Here is an 18377-nt window from a genome sequence, read left to right on the forward strand (position 1 = left end):
TAAATTATGGTATAAAGTTGTTGTTTAGTTACTTATAACATGATTACTATATATGATCTAGTGGAAGTGGTGGAAATGGTTAATTATAGTAATATTTATTATCTTAAATCGCTATTCTCATTCTTTTACTTTTGCATTGGTGTATGGTGACAAAGGAAAAGACTAAACTACATTTCGACAAAGCAAAATAGGCAAATCTTGAAATTTTATTTCGCCTTCTTTTTATCTGTTAGTCACAAGCTTGGTTCGGGAATTTCTGCCACAAAACATTTATCTCTTGGAATCACAAGAAAATATTCAAACTAACACTATTGTAACATTCTAGTAATTTGTAGATATATAATTGGCAAATAGTATCAATTTATATGGTGTGGTTCCACTATAGATTATATTATTACTAGCCCTTTTTACCAAATGAATTCACCTTACATATACATATTCTAATCATTAAAGCATCTCCAATGCAAATAGGCTAGCCATAGGCCACGCATTCTCTCTCCCTACCACGTCAGCAGCACTAAAAATCCACATGCCACATCAGATTTAGGCCAGCCATATGTCAGCCGCAATAAAAATAATTCAAAATATACTATATTTACGGAATTAAAATTATGATTAAATTACGGATTAAATTTACGACACAGATACGGGAAAATTAATTCATTTCATTCAAAAAAGGTACAAAGATTTAAAAAATATACATGATTTTTTTTTTAAAAAAAGGGCTTCCACACACGAGCCTCGCCACTCTCTACTCCTCGTCGCCGTCGCCGCCGTCGCCACGGCCGCTGCCGCCACCCGGGGTATCTGACCCCACGTCGGAACCCCCCATCTGTGCCCTCGCGGTATCCAAATCAACCCGCATGCTCTCGAGCATCGAGTGAAGAAACATCTTCTCCGTGGGGTCAGTGGCGTTCTTCCAATCTTGGAAGACCTTGTACATCTGCTCCCGCGTTTTGTTACGCGAATAGAGAGTGTACTCGAGTAGGGCAGGTGGGAGGGCGGCGGACTGGACCTCATGGGGCGATAGGGGGGATCCTCCCCTCGCAGCCCGTTGCGCCCGCTTCTGTCCAACCGGGCGAGGGCGACCAGCAAATGAAGGAGGGGATGGAAACTCCTCAGCATCCGGGGGGAGGTCGTGGGATCCGCCGTTGCAGTCGCCGGTATAGTTCAGCCTCTGCTTCTTCGGCCACCCAGCGTCGCACCCCGCACGGAACTTCTCGGAGTCCTTCAGCAACTCAAAGCATTCCCAGAAGTGGAAATCCTTGTACTTCCCCGCCAAGGGAACTGATTCCCGGCTATCCTCCGGGCGTCCTCCTCATTCTGCCCACTAGTGAGGTGACGGAGGGCGTTGGCGTACAACACCGAAAAACGGCCGACCGCGGCCCTGATGCGCTCCCACCCCTTCCGGACCTCCTCCCCGCTGAAGTCCTTCCCGTGCGGGCAGGGCCTCCTGTAGGCAGCTCTAATCTTCGCCCACATATTGACGACCCGCTGGTTGTTCACAACCAGCGGATTGTCGCACACCTCCAACCACCCCCTGGCCACCCCGGCGTACTCATCCTCCGGCCGGGGGTGTCGTCACCAACGGGCTGCGACGAGTCGCCGACCGCCTTGGCCTTCCCCCTCGTCTTCTTCTTCTTCGCCGCGGCCCGCCCCGCTGGAACGGGAGTGTCCGGATCGCCGAGATCGATCCCCATGTCATGCAATGACAAAAGGTCATCGCCAGTGAACTGCGTCTCCACTGGGGTCGACGTGTGAGACGAAGCCGTCAAAAAATCCAGAGAGGGACGATAGACCGTGTCCCCCCCCCCCCCGGTGACCCGTGCATCCCGGGATGCATACCCATCATCTGCTGCTGCATCTGGTGCATACCTCCCCACCCCTGCCCGCCGCTGGCCTGTCCGCCGCCCGGCATACCCCACGGCATGTTCCCACCCCCTGGCGCTCCGGCCATCATCCCCATCAGCTGATTCCAAGGGACGTTAAACCCTGGGCCTATCTGCCCGCCCATCTGGCCCCATCCAAATCCCACGGGTACCGTGGGAGTTTGAGATCCACTCGTCGCTGGACTGGACTCGTTGTTGTGATCCATCGCTCGATGATGCTACAGAAAGTTAGAGAGAGAGAAAACTCGTTAAAACAAGTGGTGCAAATGAAAATGAAACTAAAATCGCGTTTATATAGGTTTAAAAAAAAATCAAAAATCGTCGCTGGCCGATCGGGCCGCCACAATGGCGGCCAGCGCATCGGCTAGCGACACGCGTTCGGCTAGCCCACGCCAAAAATTTGGCCGATTTCCCGATGCCCGCCTCCTATGGTTCGGCTAGCCGACATTGGAAATGCTCTTAAAAGTAGTTCATAATTCGTAAGAGCTATTTTTAGTAAGGTGGGTCATATCAAAACTTTTCTTAGTTTAGGAAATTAGGTCAATCAATATCACTAATCTTTGCATGACGTAATATTGTCATGATGTAAAGAAGCATTATTATTATTCACACATATATGAATATAATAGTATTAGCCATTAGGAATAGGGTTATGACTTATGATATATATATATATATATATATAAGAAAACCTTTACCTTCTACCCCAGTCATGTGATAACGAGATATTATCAACAATAGTAAGATTCCATTAGACACAACAATATTTTATTATTGGGTACGTGTCGTGTCAGAGCTTCATTAATCGATAATAAAAAATGTGGATCTTTACTCGGTTGACTTTGACTAGCCATCAATCTTTAATGTTATGTCATTATAAATATTAGTGCAAAGATTTTCCAAAAGATAAAATAAATATTTAAAAAATAGAGATAGTTATGAATTATACTGATTTTAATGTAAATTTAATAAAGTAAATAAGAGATTTATAAAAAAAAAGTAATTAAAGTATTGGTAGTGTAAAATGACCTTATTAGAGAGAGAAAAAACTTATCATAAAAATAGAGAATAATTTTCATGAGTGATTCAAAATATATATAAAAAAAAAGATTATTTTTTATGGGAGCAGTACAGAGGAAAAATAATCATGAACTCCTAATACTTTCATTTAAGGAAAAAAAAAGTTATGGAAACATTTTATTTTCCATCTTTTTCCTCAAAGTGGAGTAAGGTAGCTACAAATATAATACATTATCTTAATTTGGTCCATCATTGAATTCCTATTGTCTCCAAAGTGAGAGTATTGTTTGCAGTTTGTAACATTGTTCAGATTGGGACAAAACATAGCCTTTCACTTAGAAATTTCTGGTAACAAATCTAAATATTCATGTATGAGTGGTGGAATACATATATATTTAGCAAAAGGTTGATTCCTCCTCTTTGCAAAATGGCTGATCATCGTTGGTGTTCTGACTAACTAGCATATCTCATGTTTTCAAAAAATTGCATTGACCAAATTTTCTATCTAATTGTCGTTTTTAAATACTCGAAAAAAGATGTTGGTGCTTTGATTTAGATCTTGTTTGTTGTTTTTGTTTTCTTTTTTCTTGTCTTTTATGGTTCAAAAATATTTATTTGGTTTTCTTGTTTAAGAAGATTGTAGTGTTCACTTGTGTTGTCATATTGATACTTTTATACCGATCCTTTACTTTGGGTATGGAGCAACTTTAAATTCTTGCGCCAATTAAGATACATAAAAATCAGTAATAGAACTAGTCACTAGACTGCTAGTGGAAGACCTGTTATAAACAATAAAATGGGATAGACGGACACATTAAGACAGTGGTAGTAATTTTTTTGTTGTTTGTTAGCTTGATTTTGTATCTTGTCATTATTATGTTGCTCTTTCATGTGCTTTGTTGATTTTATATTGTTTGAATTGCCACCATTATGGTGCGCAGTTTCTGACTTTGAACATTTTTACACTCATCGAAAAAAACACCATCGATATCTCTCTCTCTTACACACACACTTAGGCCTATCTATCGACAAGCATGACCCCCAATGTGAATGATTAGATGCAAAACATGTCCTTACAAAACTTCTAAACTTTTCATGATCTACTAGGAGCTAGAGAACCACATAATTCAGACAACAAACTAGTCTCTCGATTTTGACTTCACAACCTACATTTCTGAAGTCGCCATGTTATATTATTTGATTGGAATTGGATCTTCCCCCACAAACCACTTATACTAATAGATAACACGATAAAAAAGTTGAATTTGCCAAAGAAGATGAAACAAGAGGAAACAGGGAGGGCTACACTAGTCCTATACTATATAACTCTTCAATTTATATTTTTTTATCTTAGACTTGATAGCTGCATTTGAGTGATTATGAAATGTGACAGGTGCTTTATCTTAAAAGACATAAGCTTTTTCACAAAATGTATGAAGACCAGACAAAATTGTTTCTAAAGGTGAAAGAAGGCAAAAAACTAATGACATTTATAGATTAAGACAATAGTGAAGACACCCTTTATTAGGCCGACGAAAATTCAACGAGGAAAAAAAGCAGCAGCTTTGTCCTATCTTTCTTGCATTGAATCAATGATCATTCCACGCATTAATCATTTGCATTCACACAACAACATAATTTGTAGGGTAGTTTGCCGTCCGAGTGAACAAACGGTGGAAGGAAAATGTTTTAAAAAAAAAAACTTTTATAGGGATAAATTTGTGATTTCATAACGATTTTTTTGAAAAAATATACTAAAATCATTCTACAAAAATCTACATATCAATATAACAATCATGACATTTTCGACCGACCCTAAGTTAAAAGAGTATTTGTAATTAAGTACTACTCCTACTTGATTTAAGTTTACATGCAAAAACAATATTCGAACCATTTGATAATCCAAAGAAATCTTAGTTTTTTTTAGATACCCAACTTTTATTCAATATAAAAATTGACTTCAAAAACAATCTTCCCACTATTTCAATGAGGTACAAGCTCTAAAAGGAAACAATATAAAATGTGGAAATATGAAATTAAATTCAAAAATAACACAAAATTTGAAATTTATGAAAATGACATTTTTACCCCTCAAATGACTTCTAATACCAGCACTCCTCAAACGGTGTCCTGAGTTCAATTCCCCTTTCCATTTTGCAGGTACCTACGAATTTCAAGTCATTCTAAGACAAAAGTTACATAGAGAGAGATATTTCCTAATGTTGAGAAATGTTATATACAGAGATGGTGAGAATATTTTGGAGTCGGCAGGAAAATAGTTTTTAATAAAAAGGACAACGTGGAAGTTGCAATGCAATGTAATAAAACTACCATCGTTGTTGCTACTATGATTAATCACCCTTTGTAAAAGAGCACATGGTTTCAGAGACAGATCACATCTCAACTCAAAGTAATGTGCACAACCCTACAAGAACTGTCCCTCAATCTTTACAATAAAACCAAATTTCTAGAGAGAGATTCAAGAGAAAATAGACAAAATTATACACCTAATCTTTCCCAACTTGTCCTACAAATTTATGTGGTGGTAACAATTTTTTTGTTTCACAGCTCATCATTCAGCAAAACTAACAAGCCCCATTTTTTTCATTCACACTAGCTACGATTTTTCCATTCCAAACAATTCAATTATTCAATTAATTTCATATTTAAGGTATAAATTTAAAGATGTCGGTTTCCATGTCCTTTGCCCGTAGATTTACATTCAATAAATCCAAATCCATATCCCTTCTCTCTCTCTCTCCAGATCACGTTCGTTTTGAATATTGGTGATTCAATTCAACTTTGTTTGTTCCATTTAACACTATTGTTTAATGTTCATAACTCGTTTTACGTTGCTACGGCTTTAAGTACCGGATTATGTTGATACAAGATTTTGGTTAAATTAGAAAGAAAAAAAACACTCGAGACAATAATTGGTTAAATTAAAGTTAAACACTACTATAAAGATAATATAATTACACAATCAATTATCCAAAATCTATCCAACTCTTACACTACTATGATCATTGGTGTCGACAAATCCTGTCCGTGGCGCGCAGAGGCGCACTGACGTCAGCGCCTTGTCGAAATGCTTAGCTTTAGTCCCCAAATATTCAGTCCAAGTAATCGGTCTATACATTTGGGGGTGAGAGTGATCGACTAGTTTCGAAATTGGGCTTATTTTGACGCTCGTTGGGGGCCCATAGAGGTACGCCACGGAGAGGCGGTGCCGAGTCCGGTTCACCATGGCCCGGTGGAGCACGCTCGGGTACGACCCGTTGGACAGTATGTGCATCAGGTCGCCCACGTGCACCACGAGGGCCCCCGGGTGCGGGGGCACCGTAGTCCACCTCCTGGCCCCCTCCCGGAGCACCTGGAGCCCGCTCGTGTTGCTCTGGTGGAGGACGGTCAGGATGGTGGAGTCCGTGTGCGCGGCCAGCCCCATGGCCCGGTCGGGGTCCGGGCAGGCCGGGTAGGAGTTCATCTGGAGGGCCGCGCACCCTTCCTGGGTGCCGTCCTTCTTCGGGCTGGCCCACTTGACGTCGTCGCTCGACACGCCGAGCGAGCCCAGCATCAGCCACATCAGCCTTCCAGCTAGTTTGTTCATTGCCTTTTGGTATTCGTCCACCGTATTGCTGGAGTGAAACACGAGACGAAAATTAATTAATTAATTAATATATCATTGTTAGGAAAAGGACATGGTATTTTACAAACTCATATTCTCTGTTTCTACTATTTTGTACTTCCTCCGTCCCAAAGAAGATGACTCATTCCTTAGGCGGCCCGAGATTTTATGCAGTTTCATTTTATGTGTTAGGTGAAGAGAATAAAGTAAGTGAGAGGTTCTTAGTAAATAAGTAAAATAAATGGATTTCTATTTTTAATAATAGGTCATTTTGATTTGGACAAATTAAAAAAGAAAGTGGAAAATCTTCGATAGGACGGAGAGGGTACTCCCGCTATTCCCTTAAAATAGGGATTTTGAGGACAGTATAAATTTTAATATGAAATTGGTAAGGTAAGAAAGTTAAGAAAGAAAATAAAAATTGCCAGAAATGAAATTGGACTAATTTTATAGGTCGGATCAAAATGGTAAAAAAGAAGATTATTTTTGGGTAGGGAGTATTTATTTTATGTGACATACCAAAATTGATGGTGACGATGGTCGTGGGGCCAGAGGAGGCGGGCGTGGTCGGCGGGCGAGCCGGTAATGGTGAAGCCCTCGGACCACATGAGCTTGGGGAAGAAGGAGGAGATACGGGCCACACCATAACCCGACACGCCGTCAGCTGCACGCGCCGCCTTCATCTTCTGGTGCATGGGGAGGGAGAAAAGGCTTCTGCCCGTCTGCTCGATTTCGTCTAGCAAATTCTTGGGGACACTGTGGTTGATGACTTGGAACACGCCCCAGGTCTTGCATGCATGCCCTATCAGCTCCTGGGCGCTCCCGTTGTTCAGATCAATGATGGGGACGCCCTCGGGATCCGGGCCATCGCAGCCGCCGGCGTCAAGGGGCGGAGACGTCCATGCATGGGTGTCGGGGAGCTCCTTCACGGAGTTGAGGTCTAGGAATTTGTTGGCATCTGAGAGTGCTATTGAAGGCATGTTTTTTTTTTAATTTTTTTTTTAATTTCTCTTTTCTTGTTATAGGAAGGAAGAAGAGGAGTAGGGCTAAGTTTTTTTAGTGGGAAGAAAATGTGATGTAGGTTGAAGAGAGGGGTGTGTTGTGTATATATAGATGAGGAGGAGATGGTGACCTCTCATTGTGGTGTAGTTTTTGTGTTTATTTAGTGAGTTTGTGTGTGTGTATGTGTGTGTGTGCATATATTTGATTGGTGTTTATTTGGGCTTTAGTGGAATTGATTTTAGTGGGAGGGGTGGGTTGGGGTGGGGTGGTGCAAGATAACAAGATATGAAACTTTTTCTTGAAATATATAGTATCACACAACAAACAATCATCTCATCCCCCATAAAACATATGATATTTTCTAAATAACACTCTTACACCATGTTGCCTTTTTATTAGTATAGACATGACATATAATACTAAAAAGAAATTAAAATAGAAAAAAAATTCATACTATTCTTTAACACTTGTATGTATACATATCGGAAGAATTTGCAACTACTATCTTTGATGCGCACGAAATGTGTGTATAGTGTAATAAGAAAGGGTCCTCTTTCTCTCTCCATGTGCCCTTGTCTTGTCTTCAAGTAGAAAAACATCTTCTTTCACCTCTTCCCTACTTGGTGCTAATCCCTCTTCCACTAAGAGACAACAACATTCACCTCTTCCCCATTTATATATGTTTGAAGATACCATCTTGCCCCTACCGATTTCAAACTTCTCTTCACTCTAGAAACCATTCATGTAGTCACAAATACTATGATGATAAACATTAAACGTGGAAGGGTTTTATGTCGTATGATAATATTTTTTTTCTTGTAATCGCTTTTTAATTACATCTACGTAGAAGGATGAGTTTGTTATATTCTAGGAGAAATATAAATTAGATTTAATTAATATTAAAATTTTTTTATGTATTTATGTACTACTAAACATCATTATTAGGAGTAGTTTTTTCGAGTAGGTTCTACTGGTCTAGAAAGAATGTTTAGAACTTTGCTATAACTTTCTTCAAAATAGATTCTCCCACGTTGATAATGACAATGGTGATAAGAATAGCACTATTAAGTTGGATGCTTTTTTATGAGAAATTTGTAGGAGTTTTGGTGAAAAAAATTGCAACTATACAATGAATTGAGGTCTTTTGGGTAAGAAATTAATTAAGGAAAATGGTAGATAAATGCAAAAGTTGGGGCTGTTTTAGATTCAGTGTAGTGGAGTGATCTTGATTTTGCATTTTCATTCATGTATGTAGAAAAAAAACCAATCTTTTTCATAAATTGAATGCGTGAATTGCATTAATTTGTTTCTATAATTAACAAAAAAAAGATTTTATCACTAATACTAGTATGGACGTTGGGGAGGGCATACTTGTCCTTAAACAAAGCACGAGTGCTCTATTGATTTCTTTTCATTTGAATTTGAATTTTATTATAAAATAAAAGGTCTATATATTTGATAAATCTCATAGTCACTTTAGGTTTCTATGGTTAGATCTGTGGATTTTGTCCCTATAGTCCAAGTGGGAACCCTAATCATCAAATTGATTAATCCAAGCATTTCTCACATCCATCACATATATTTGGGTCCTCATTTTATCTTGGATTTCGAATAAATAGGAATCCATTGCCACTACCGCTTGCCTTCTAGCTATCCCCACATAAGAGATAATTCTATATATATCTTTTAATTCTTGAATAAACTAATGTTAGTTGAAACTCGTACAATATCGGATAATAAGAGAAGTTGGAAACAATACACAAGTATTTTCCAACATTGATTAGTTTGAGACCTTTTAAAGTGATCCACAAAAATATGTGCATACTTGACCCAAAGTGTAGCCGGTGATGGTAGCAGAGCAAAAACAAATCTGTACAAACTTGACTCAAAGCAGATAATATCCAATTAATGCAATCGTCCTAACGAATAGTAATTATTAAAGTTAAATCCATAACAAAAATCCCTTTTTGTTTGTTTATGTGGTTGTTATATGGTGACCACACTATAGATGAGAACAATAGGAGCCATGACATATTTTGGCATGCAAAGGACATTAGCATACATTCGCATGTGCTATAAAGGACACATACACATGCATATTTATCATTCTGCATGCATATGCCCATCACGTGAAGCTAACATGCTTCACCTCATATTTATTTAATTTGGTTCATTTATGTATTTTTTAAAAATCAATCACTATGATTTTTTCTTGATGTGATCGGTGAAGTATGTTCAATTTATGGTTAGCCTTAGGATGACAATGTTTTATTGATGTGCTATATGTTTACACATGATTTTGGCTTCTTATGTATGAGGGAAAAGTAGCCAAATATCAGAAATCAAAGCTTCAACCTCTTATTTTATTATAGGTTAAATTGCTAGTAAAACATCTAATTAGGTCTAATTCTGTTTAATACTGCAACTTTCGAAATAGTTGATTATATATTTTAATTTGGATATTTTTGAATTGCCTCTTGATGGAGAAATATGCATACCATCTAAACGCGTAGAGTATTTAATATATTCGCATATATATAGGAATGTCAATTTAGTTGGAAACAAATTGTTCATTCGAATAGATTAAGATTTCTACCAAACTAGCTCGAATCGATAATATCCAAGGCCTGATGGCCCGAAATGACATATCATATCATGAAAAAGCAATATATTGAATAGAGTTCTAATAATTCATAGAATAACATGCTGATGAGAATCAATGAATCATAGTACTCAAACCAAATTACTACGCCTTCTTATTATAAAGTGGATTTTTGGCTTTAAACTTACTATTTCACTTCTTGAATTGAATCATTTGATTATAAAATTTTATTCGTGAAAACTAGATTCACTAAACTGTAAAATCAATGCAATAACCTTAATTGTAAGCGTAAAAAATGAAATTAAATGATAGTTTTGCTCCTTATGGTTTCAATCTAACTTTTTTAAAAATAAATAAATTCTTATTTTAAATATATGTCATCATTTAAACATATCTTTCCAGGAAAATAATCAAAGCAAAAATGCATCTTAGTACTGAAATGCAACTCAAATCGTGACCCTTGACACTGTGTTGAAATTTTTTCTGTTTATGTTATTTTATCACCTGTTGACATTTACTAACGGTCTAGATCACATTTTAGTGTTTGTATGATATATAGAGTTTGTATTTGATTACATCCTTATATATATATATATATATATATATATATATATATATATATATATAATAATCCCTCCGTCCGCCATCAAGAGTTCCATTTATGGGCGGCACAGGTTTTAAGAAATGTTTAAAAAAATGGGTGGAAAAAAGTTAGTAGAATAGGAGTCATACTTGTATATATTAGTTTAAATAAAATTTGAGTGGAATGAGTTAGTCGAAGGTGAGACCATATTACCATTTATGGTAAAAGTGAACCTAAACTCTTATTCACATGTACTAAAATGAAAAACTAGACTACTATTTGCGGACAGATGGAGTACTACATTACTCCATTTGACGGTTATTTCCGGTAAAGCATGGAATGGGCCCAAGATATTTCTATGGTCGAAAATTTTCACTACTTTCAACCTTTTCATTTATCAAAAAGATGATGATGGTAGTGCTGATGGTAATAATTTCAATAGCGATGATGATAATAATATCAATACCAACAATAATGATAATGGATTAATGGTACTAGTGATTTTGTAGAGTTACACATATATATTTATCCATCTAAATAACTCAAATTCTTCGACCAATTGTTAAAACTATATACCTTTACCTACCCATGCCAATCCATAAAAGTAACTACTCTTATACTCCTATGAAGATAAAAATTTATCAAATATCACATACTCTAATAATTTTTTTCCATGCACTAAAGTTTTAATCAGCAGTTTCATACTGATATGCATTAATCAAGAATTGAGACTGTTCTCATTCTAACACGAAAACTGAATAAAAAGTTAAAAACGCTATGTGAAAGGGATTTACGTGGAACACGTAATGTCATTTTTAATTATGACAATAGGAAGAGTTTGTATATTTGAATTCAAGAGACTCTTAATTATGAATGGAATGACAAGAGTCTTGCACATTTGAATCCAAGAGACGCTTAATTAAATATATTCATATCACCATCCAACAATATATATAAACGAGTCCATACATACACATCCTCAACCTAAAAATTAAGAGGAACGGACAAACGGTGGTGGAGAATAAAAGGGAATGGGTGAAGGAAGATAGATTTGGGAATTGGGGATGAAGCAGCGCCGCTGCAAAACTCATTTCTCTTGACGCTAGAATGAAATTCTATTGACTACGTATGGTTTGTACATTTAGGGTCGAATAAATAAAGTTATACTTTTAATTTTGTTCTCTATATTTGTATAATGTAGATTTTAGGAGCTACTTGGTATGATGGAATGGAATGTGATTCATACTTCCATTCTATTTATTTGCTTGGTGTGATGAAATGAATGAGTGAATGGATGAAAATGCAAAGGAAATCCAAGGAAATTGATATTTCATTCCTATCTTCATTCCATTCCACCCTCATTCCATTCTATCATACCAAGCATGGCCTTAGTGTTTGGTAGAAATCCACCACCACCATCCTCTTCTCATATTGTTCTATAAATTCCAATTAAAGAAATATTGAACTGGGACGGAAGGAGAATTTTATTGATATTTTGCATATTTGTTAGTCATGATTAGCACATTTTAAAGTTATTTAGGATTTAGGTTTCAAGGTTTGGATTTTTAGTGTATAGGATCACTATATTGTAATGAAATGAATGTTTTGAAAGATGATTGAGAGAAGTTAAAAAACTATAATGAATATTATAGTGGTAATAATCTAATTTTAAAGATTTATTTTAATACTATAAAATTATCTATTTGATAATATCAGTATACTATTGTAGTGAAATATATAATTAAGTTAACTAGTAATTTATATTTTCTATCTTCTATCAATAAAAAATTATTGTATTGATAAACTCACTTTTGTACGTCTGCGTGAATGTTATTTAATACTAATAATTTATTTATTTTTATTATAATTATAATCTTTCTAAATTGATATGTACACTTTAATTTAATTTCAGGTTTATTATCACAAATAATTATGGTGAATAGTGTTTAGTATGCACCATACATAAATATATTTTTCCGTTTCTTGATTCTCAATAATTAAATAAATTTTCATTCACATTAACTATAATTAGTAATTCATTAAATTTATTTAAAAATTTAAAAAGTTAAATTCACAATTGTTTATAATTTAAACAAAATATTTCATAATTGGAAGAAAATAAAATGGACCGTGCATAGCACGGCGGTGATACTAGTTAAAGATAAACATTAAGATTATAGAGACATAAAAATAAACTGTAAAATATGGAGTAAATCTTAGAGTTCTTAGCTCTATTCACTACTAATATCAGTATTATACTTCTTTTTCTTTTCTCTGACACTTGTCACTAATTTTGTTATTGTCTCTATGACTATATGAAGAAATGCTACATTGTTGCAACATATACAAAAAATAGTATTCTGGGATGAATATAAAAAAACAATTATTGTATATTACATGCTCGATCGTGTTTTAGATTACCACCCATTTTTACTTATATAATAAATATATAAAAAATAATCGACCAACATATCATATTGAAATCATATTTAAAATATAGTTGATTAAATCATTCGATTATATTATTTTTCTAATTTTGAAAATTCAAGGTTACCAATTTAATTTTAATTTCTAATTAAAAATTCATGGATCAACGAACAAAGTCAATACTCATGGATAAATATAAAATAATGATTATAGGAGTACATATTTAAACATATTTTAGACTATTGCCAATTATGTTATAAGAACAAAATCAATACTCTATTCTTGGGGTAATTTTGATATACTAAAAATCATATCGGAAATATGATCGATTAATCTATCATTTAGATTTTTTAATTTTAAAAATCGAATGAGAGAAATTCAATTTCATATTTTAAAGTTCATGATTACCTGAATGGAACCAAAATCCATATATAATTATAAAAAATAATGACTATAGTTTATAATAAAATAAAGAATGCTATTAATGATCATGGTCACACTAATAATAACTATAGGTTACAATAAAATAAAGAGTGCTATTAAACTTTAGGGAAATTAGAAGTTAATATCAAATAATTTGATTTGGGCTTATTAAAGGTTAGAATAAATAAATAGATGAAAACCATAATTTAAGGATCTTATTGAAACCTATTACAACTATGCAATACAATTTAGGTAATTAATTGTAGGTATAGTTACTGATATTTTAAATAATCTATTAACTAATAGTCTGATATATTGAATAATTACTAAAAATTAGTATTTTCTTGTGATGGATGGTAAAAAGAAAATATAATTTTTGAAAATGCAAGAAACACATGTTCTTAGCTCATCTATTTAATATTTTAAATCAATATAGTTAATATTTTTAAATTTCATATAGAATATTACATAGAAAAAAGTATATTGCACAATGTTGTTAAATTGTAAACTATGTTGCTAAGTCGGCACTACAACCTAGCCCTATGGATTACTAAACCCTTTGGAGATGGATTTAACTTCGCTTACATAGCGAACGGTATTTTATTGAGTCGGTATTATACCCTAACCCCATGTACTACTAAACATTTGGAGTGTTGGATTTACACTTCAGCCCCAGCGCGATGCGCAACTTACGATATTTTTAGCAATCAAATAAGTACATAATCATGTATTATCGATACATGTGAACTTTAAGAATCGAATTATTATATGCTCCATCCGTCTAATGTAATATTGTCCATATATTCAATCCCAGTGCGATGCACTATTTTATTAATTGAATAAGTATATAATTAAGTATTGTTAATAACGTTAAATTTTGATATCACTATATAGTATTAAGATTGATTTCTATTCCACAAAAATAAACAATTAATGATTGAAATGAAGAGAGAAAAAGAGCTCGATATTTTAATTGGAATGAGAAACGTGGTTAAGTGTATTAATTGAAGAAGGAAAGTTTTAAAAAGGAGAAAAGTGTCATTTTATTTGGGACAAACTAAAAAATAAAATGTTTCATCTTAAGTGGATGATAAAATTTACTAAAACTAATACTCCTACATGGCCATAATTAAAATTTTAAAACTAATACACCTACATGGCCATAATTAAAATTTTACTAAAACTAATACCTTCAATTTACTAAAAAAAATATTCCTACACGGCTATAATTAAAATTTACTAAAACTAATACCTTCAATTTACTAAAACTTATAACCATAAATTAAATTTTAAATTATCATTTATTAATTCGAAGTAGGGTTTTAGGCCCCACATTCTATAAATGGTATTAGGCCTCACATCCCACTATCCTTTTTCCACTCACATTTTATTATAAAACTAATATTAAAAAGTAGGACCCACATTCCACTATATTTTTTCACCAACTTTCCTTTACATTTCTTAATACCCGTGCCGAACTCAACCGGGACTCCTAAGGTGAGACGGAGGGAGTATAATGTATCAAAGTAAACAAAAAAATCATTTCAAATAAATAAAAACTTCACTAAGACTAAAAATAAATATGATCGAATAAACACAAAACAACATTTTTTGGAAAAACTCTATAGAATTTACAAATACATTATCTTTAGAACCAATAAAAATGCAATTACATTATCTTTAGAACCAAGAAAGATGCAAATACATTATCTTTAGAACCAATAAACATGTGAAAACATCTTTTGGGGTAGAAGAAAATAAATTTCCTCCAAAATACATAACAACATCCACAATGATAGGTATTTGATTGCATTTATTCAAGGTTTAAATCTTAGCACCTCCAATAGAATACATAAATATAAAAATAAAGATTGGTATATATATAATTACTAAATTGGGTGAAAAAATAATAATATAAAAATTATCATTTATAACAATCCTATTGTGAATTGTCCAAATCTATAACCGAACAAACTTCATTGGATTCAAATAAAGCTTAAATCCGAGCACCTACAACTAAATAACAAAAGGTTAACAAAAACTATTATATAGAAGTATAATACATGCAAAAATTATTATTTAAAATAATACAAAAATTTCAAAATAACTACCATCTATGACAACACTATTCATTGAAACTATTGTAACATTTCAAATAGATAAAAAAAAATTCAGGCCATAAAACAAAATAAGACATATAAAATTTTAAATTACTTCTGTTGTTGTATATTATTTTTATTCAATGTTTTAAGATATTAATTATTTTCAAAGTACAAATAATAATTTTATTAGAGATAAATGAAATAAATGCAATAGAAAGAAAACCGAAAAAGTATAAAAAAGGGAATAGAAATCGTAAATAAATTGGAAGTGTTGAAATAAAACATTTGTTCAAATAATGTTGGTGCAATCTATCTTCACAAAGTATCGCAAATATGAACTATATATTTTTTAAAAGACCATTTTTGCAATTCAAATCACTTTTAAGTTTTGAATCAAAATTTGTCCACTCAAAATAAAGCAAGGAGCATATGCCTTTAACTCAAATGTCCAAAAATAATGAAAATTTATATCAAAGGGAATAAAAGCTTTGTTCAAATAATTCTGGTGCAATTTATTATTAAAAAAAAAATTCTCAATAAAGGTAAGAATTAGTTTTTACATTACACACAGTTCTGTTAAATTGTAAACTATGTTCCAAAGTCGATACTACAACCTAGCCTTATGGACTACTAAACCCTTTGAGGATGGATTCAACTTCGATCACTTAGTAAACACTATGTTACTGAGTCGGTATTACACCCTATCCTCATGAACTACTAAACCCCTGGAGTTTTGTGCCCAAAACACATAGAATTGTTATCAAACGACGTTCGTATGATAAGTGAATTTGCACTTCAGCCCCGACGCGATGCGCAGCTGACGATATTTATAGTAATCAAATAAGTACGTAATGATATACTATTAGTACCTATGAACTTTAGTACTATTATACATTATCGAATTGTTATATACTCCATCTGTCTATTAATAATTGTCCATATTTTCAATTCCAGTATGATGCAATATTTTATTAATTAAATGAGTACATAATTAAATATTATTAACAACGTTAAATTTTGATATCGTTGTATAGTATTAAAATTGATTAGTAGTAATAACTTTAATAACTTTAATTAACGTTAAATTGATTAGTTGGCAGGTGATTCAATTTGTTTTATGCAACATGTACGTAAAAGATAACTTTAAAGCAGTATAGTAAACTTAAAAAAAAGTAACATAATAATACTAATTAAGTTTATGATTGCATGTTCTTTAACTCATTTATTTAATATTTTAGGGAACAAATCATCTATTTCATATTTTAAAGCTATATAATTGATATTTTCTCTGTTTCTTTATAAAATACACTTAGCAACAAATCAATTATTTATACTAAATAAAAAATGTTTACAATTTTATTAGTAGAACATTAAATGCGATACCTAATTAAGTAAATAGACTTAATCATGGAATATGCGTATAATTATGTGTACAGTTATGCGTATTATGTGGATTATGTGTAGTTAAATATTAAAAACAAATTTTATACACTTATTAATAAAATTTTAAATGCAATACAAAATTAAATTAAGTAAATTGACTTTATTATGGAATGTGTATAATATTAAATATAGAGATATGGAATAATTATGTTGATTAAAAAAACAAAAGAATATGGAATGCTTATGATGTGTCTGATATAATTTGGAATTTCGTTTAGTTTATATTATGACTGATTTAATATAAAATATAAAAAGCCTATAATGTAAATCATGACTTAGTTAATTTGCAATGAATCAATTATAATACAAAATGCTATATTTTTCTTTCATTAATTCCATCAAGCCCAAAAGGTGATGCTATGTGTTTGAGAGAATAAACACTAACATTTGAATTTCAAAATGCTCAACTCTTCTGCATTTGACGTATTTTGATGATACGATTGCATGTCTTGGCAAAATGTTGTATTCGTAGTCGATACTCTACTAATTAATTAATGGTAGATCTATACCCTTGGTATGTAGATATTTTCAGGTAATAATGGTAAATCTATATTCTTGGCGCGTAGAGTTATCCAATAATGTAGATATCAATACTCTTGGCACGTAGATAGTCATGGATTATCTATCTCTATCTATCTCACTTGGCAGAGATCTCCTTTTAGTTGTTCGCATACAAATCTTTTGGTAAAGATTTGTGCATGCAACTGTAGGTTATGAATCAAACTCATAATTACTCCGTCTGTCCCTAAATTTTGTCCCATTTTTTTCATTTCCGTCCGTCCCACAAAATTTTCGCATTTCACTTTTTACCATTTTTGGTAGCGGACCTCACATTCCATTAACTTATTAGCACTCACATTTTATTATAAAACTAATACTTTAAAAGTAGGACCCACATCCTACCAACTTTTTCAACCCACTTTCCATTACATTTCTTAAAACTTGAGTCCGGTCAAACTATGACAAAATTTGGGGAACGGAGAGAGTATTTTTTTTATCGGCACTTCTGGTGTTTGATCTGAGTAATCTATCTCCCCTCAACCAATTACCTAAATAATTGCCTGTACATTAATTGCAAATTAACTTTTACATGTTTGTATTGTATTTGTTCTTGTGCAGTTCAGAAGCAATGGAAAATGAGAGGCTCAATTATCAGTCAGTAATAAAGTTTTTGTAAATTTTCAAAAAATTTGCACGTGAAGAAAGGTTTACTTTGTTATATTTTTATTTTAACTTTGTAGACACCATGTAATTTTTTTTT

The 18377-nt window shown here is 33.3% G+C and overlaps 1 protein-coding gene across 1 annotated transcript; it reads right to left on the minus strand.

Annotated features, from left to right (window-relative positions):
- Positions 1 to 5842: 5842 nt before the first annotated feature.
- Positions 5843 to 7612, minus strand: LOC125207668 (gibberellin 3-beta-dioxygenase 1-like). Its single transcript, XM_048107105.2, has 2 exons — positions 7054 to 7612; positions 5843 to 6544 (listed from the first exon to the last, which is right to left on the minus strand). The coding sequence occupies exons 1-2, from the start codon at positions 7512 to 7514 to the stop codon at positions 5908 to 5910; spliced, it is 1098 nt and encodes a 365-aa protein (XP_047963062.2). The 5' UTR covers positions 7515 to 7612; the 3' UTR covers positions 5843 to 5907.
- Between the last annotated feature and the right edge of the window lie 10765 nt (positions 7613 to 18377).

This window comes from Salvia hispanica, chromosome 6 (assembly GCF_029641045.1).
Source record: "Salvia hispanica isolate PSC_SH4W2 chromosome 6, Shi_PSC_v1, whole genome shotgun sequence".
NCBI lineage: Eukaryota > Viridiplantae > Streptophyta > Magnoliopsida > Lamiales > Lamiaceae > Salvia > Salvia hispanica.

Excerpts from the sequence above, each read along its gene's own strand:
- LOC125207668 (XM_048107105.2), bottom strand. The coding sequence starts at position 7,514 with ATGCCTTCAATAGCACTCTCAGATGCCAACAAATTCCTAGACCTCAAC. Across the intron at positions 6,545-7,053 it reads CATCGTCACCATCAATTTTG|CAATACGGTGGACGAATACC; the intron begins GTATGTCACATA and ends GTTTCACTCCAG.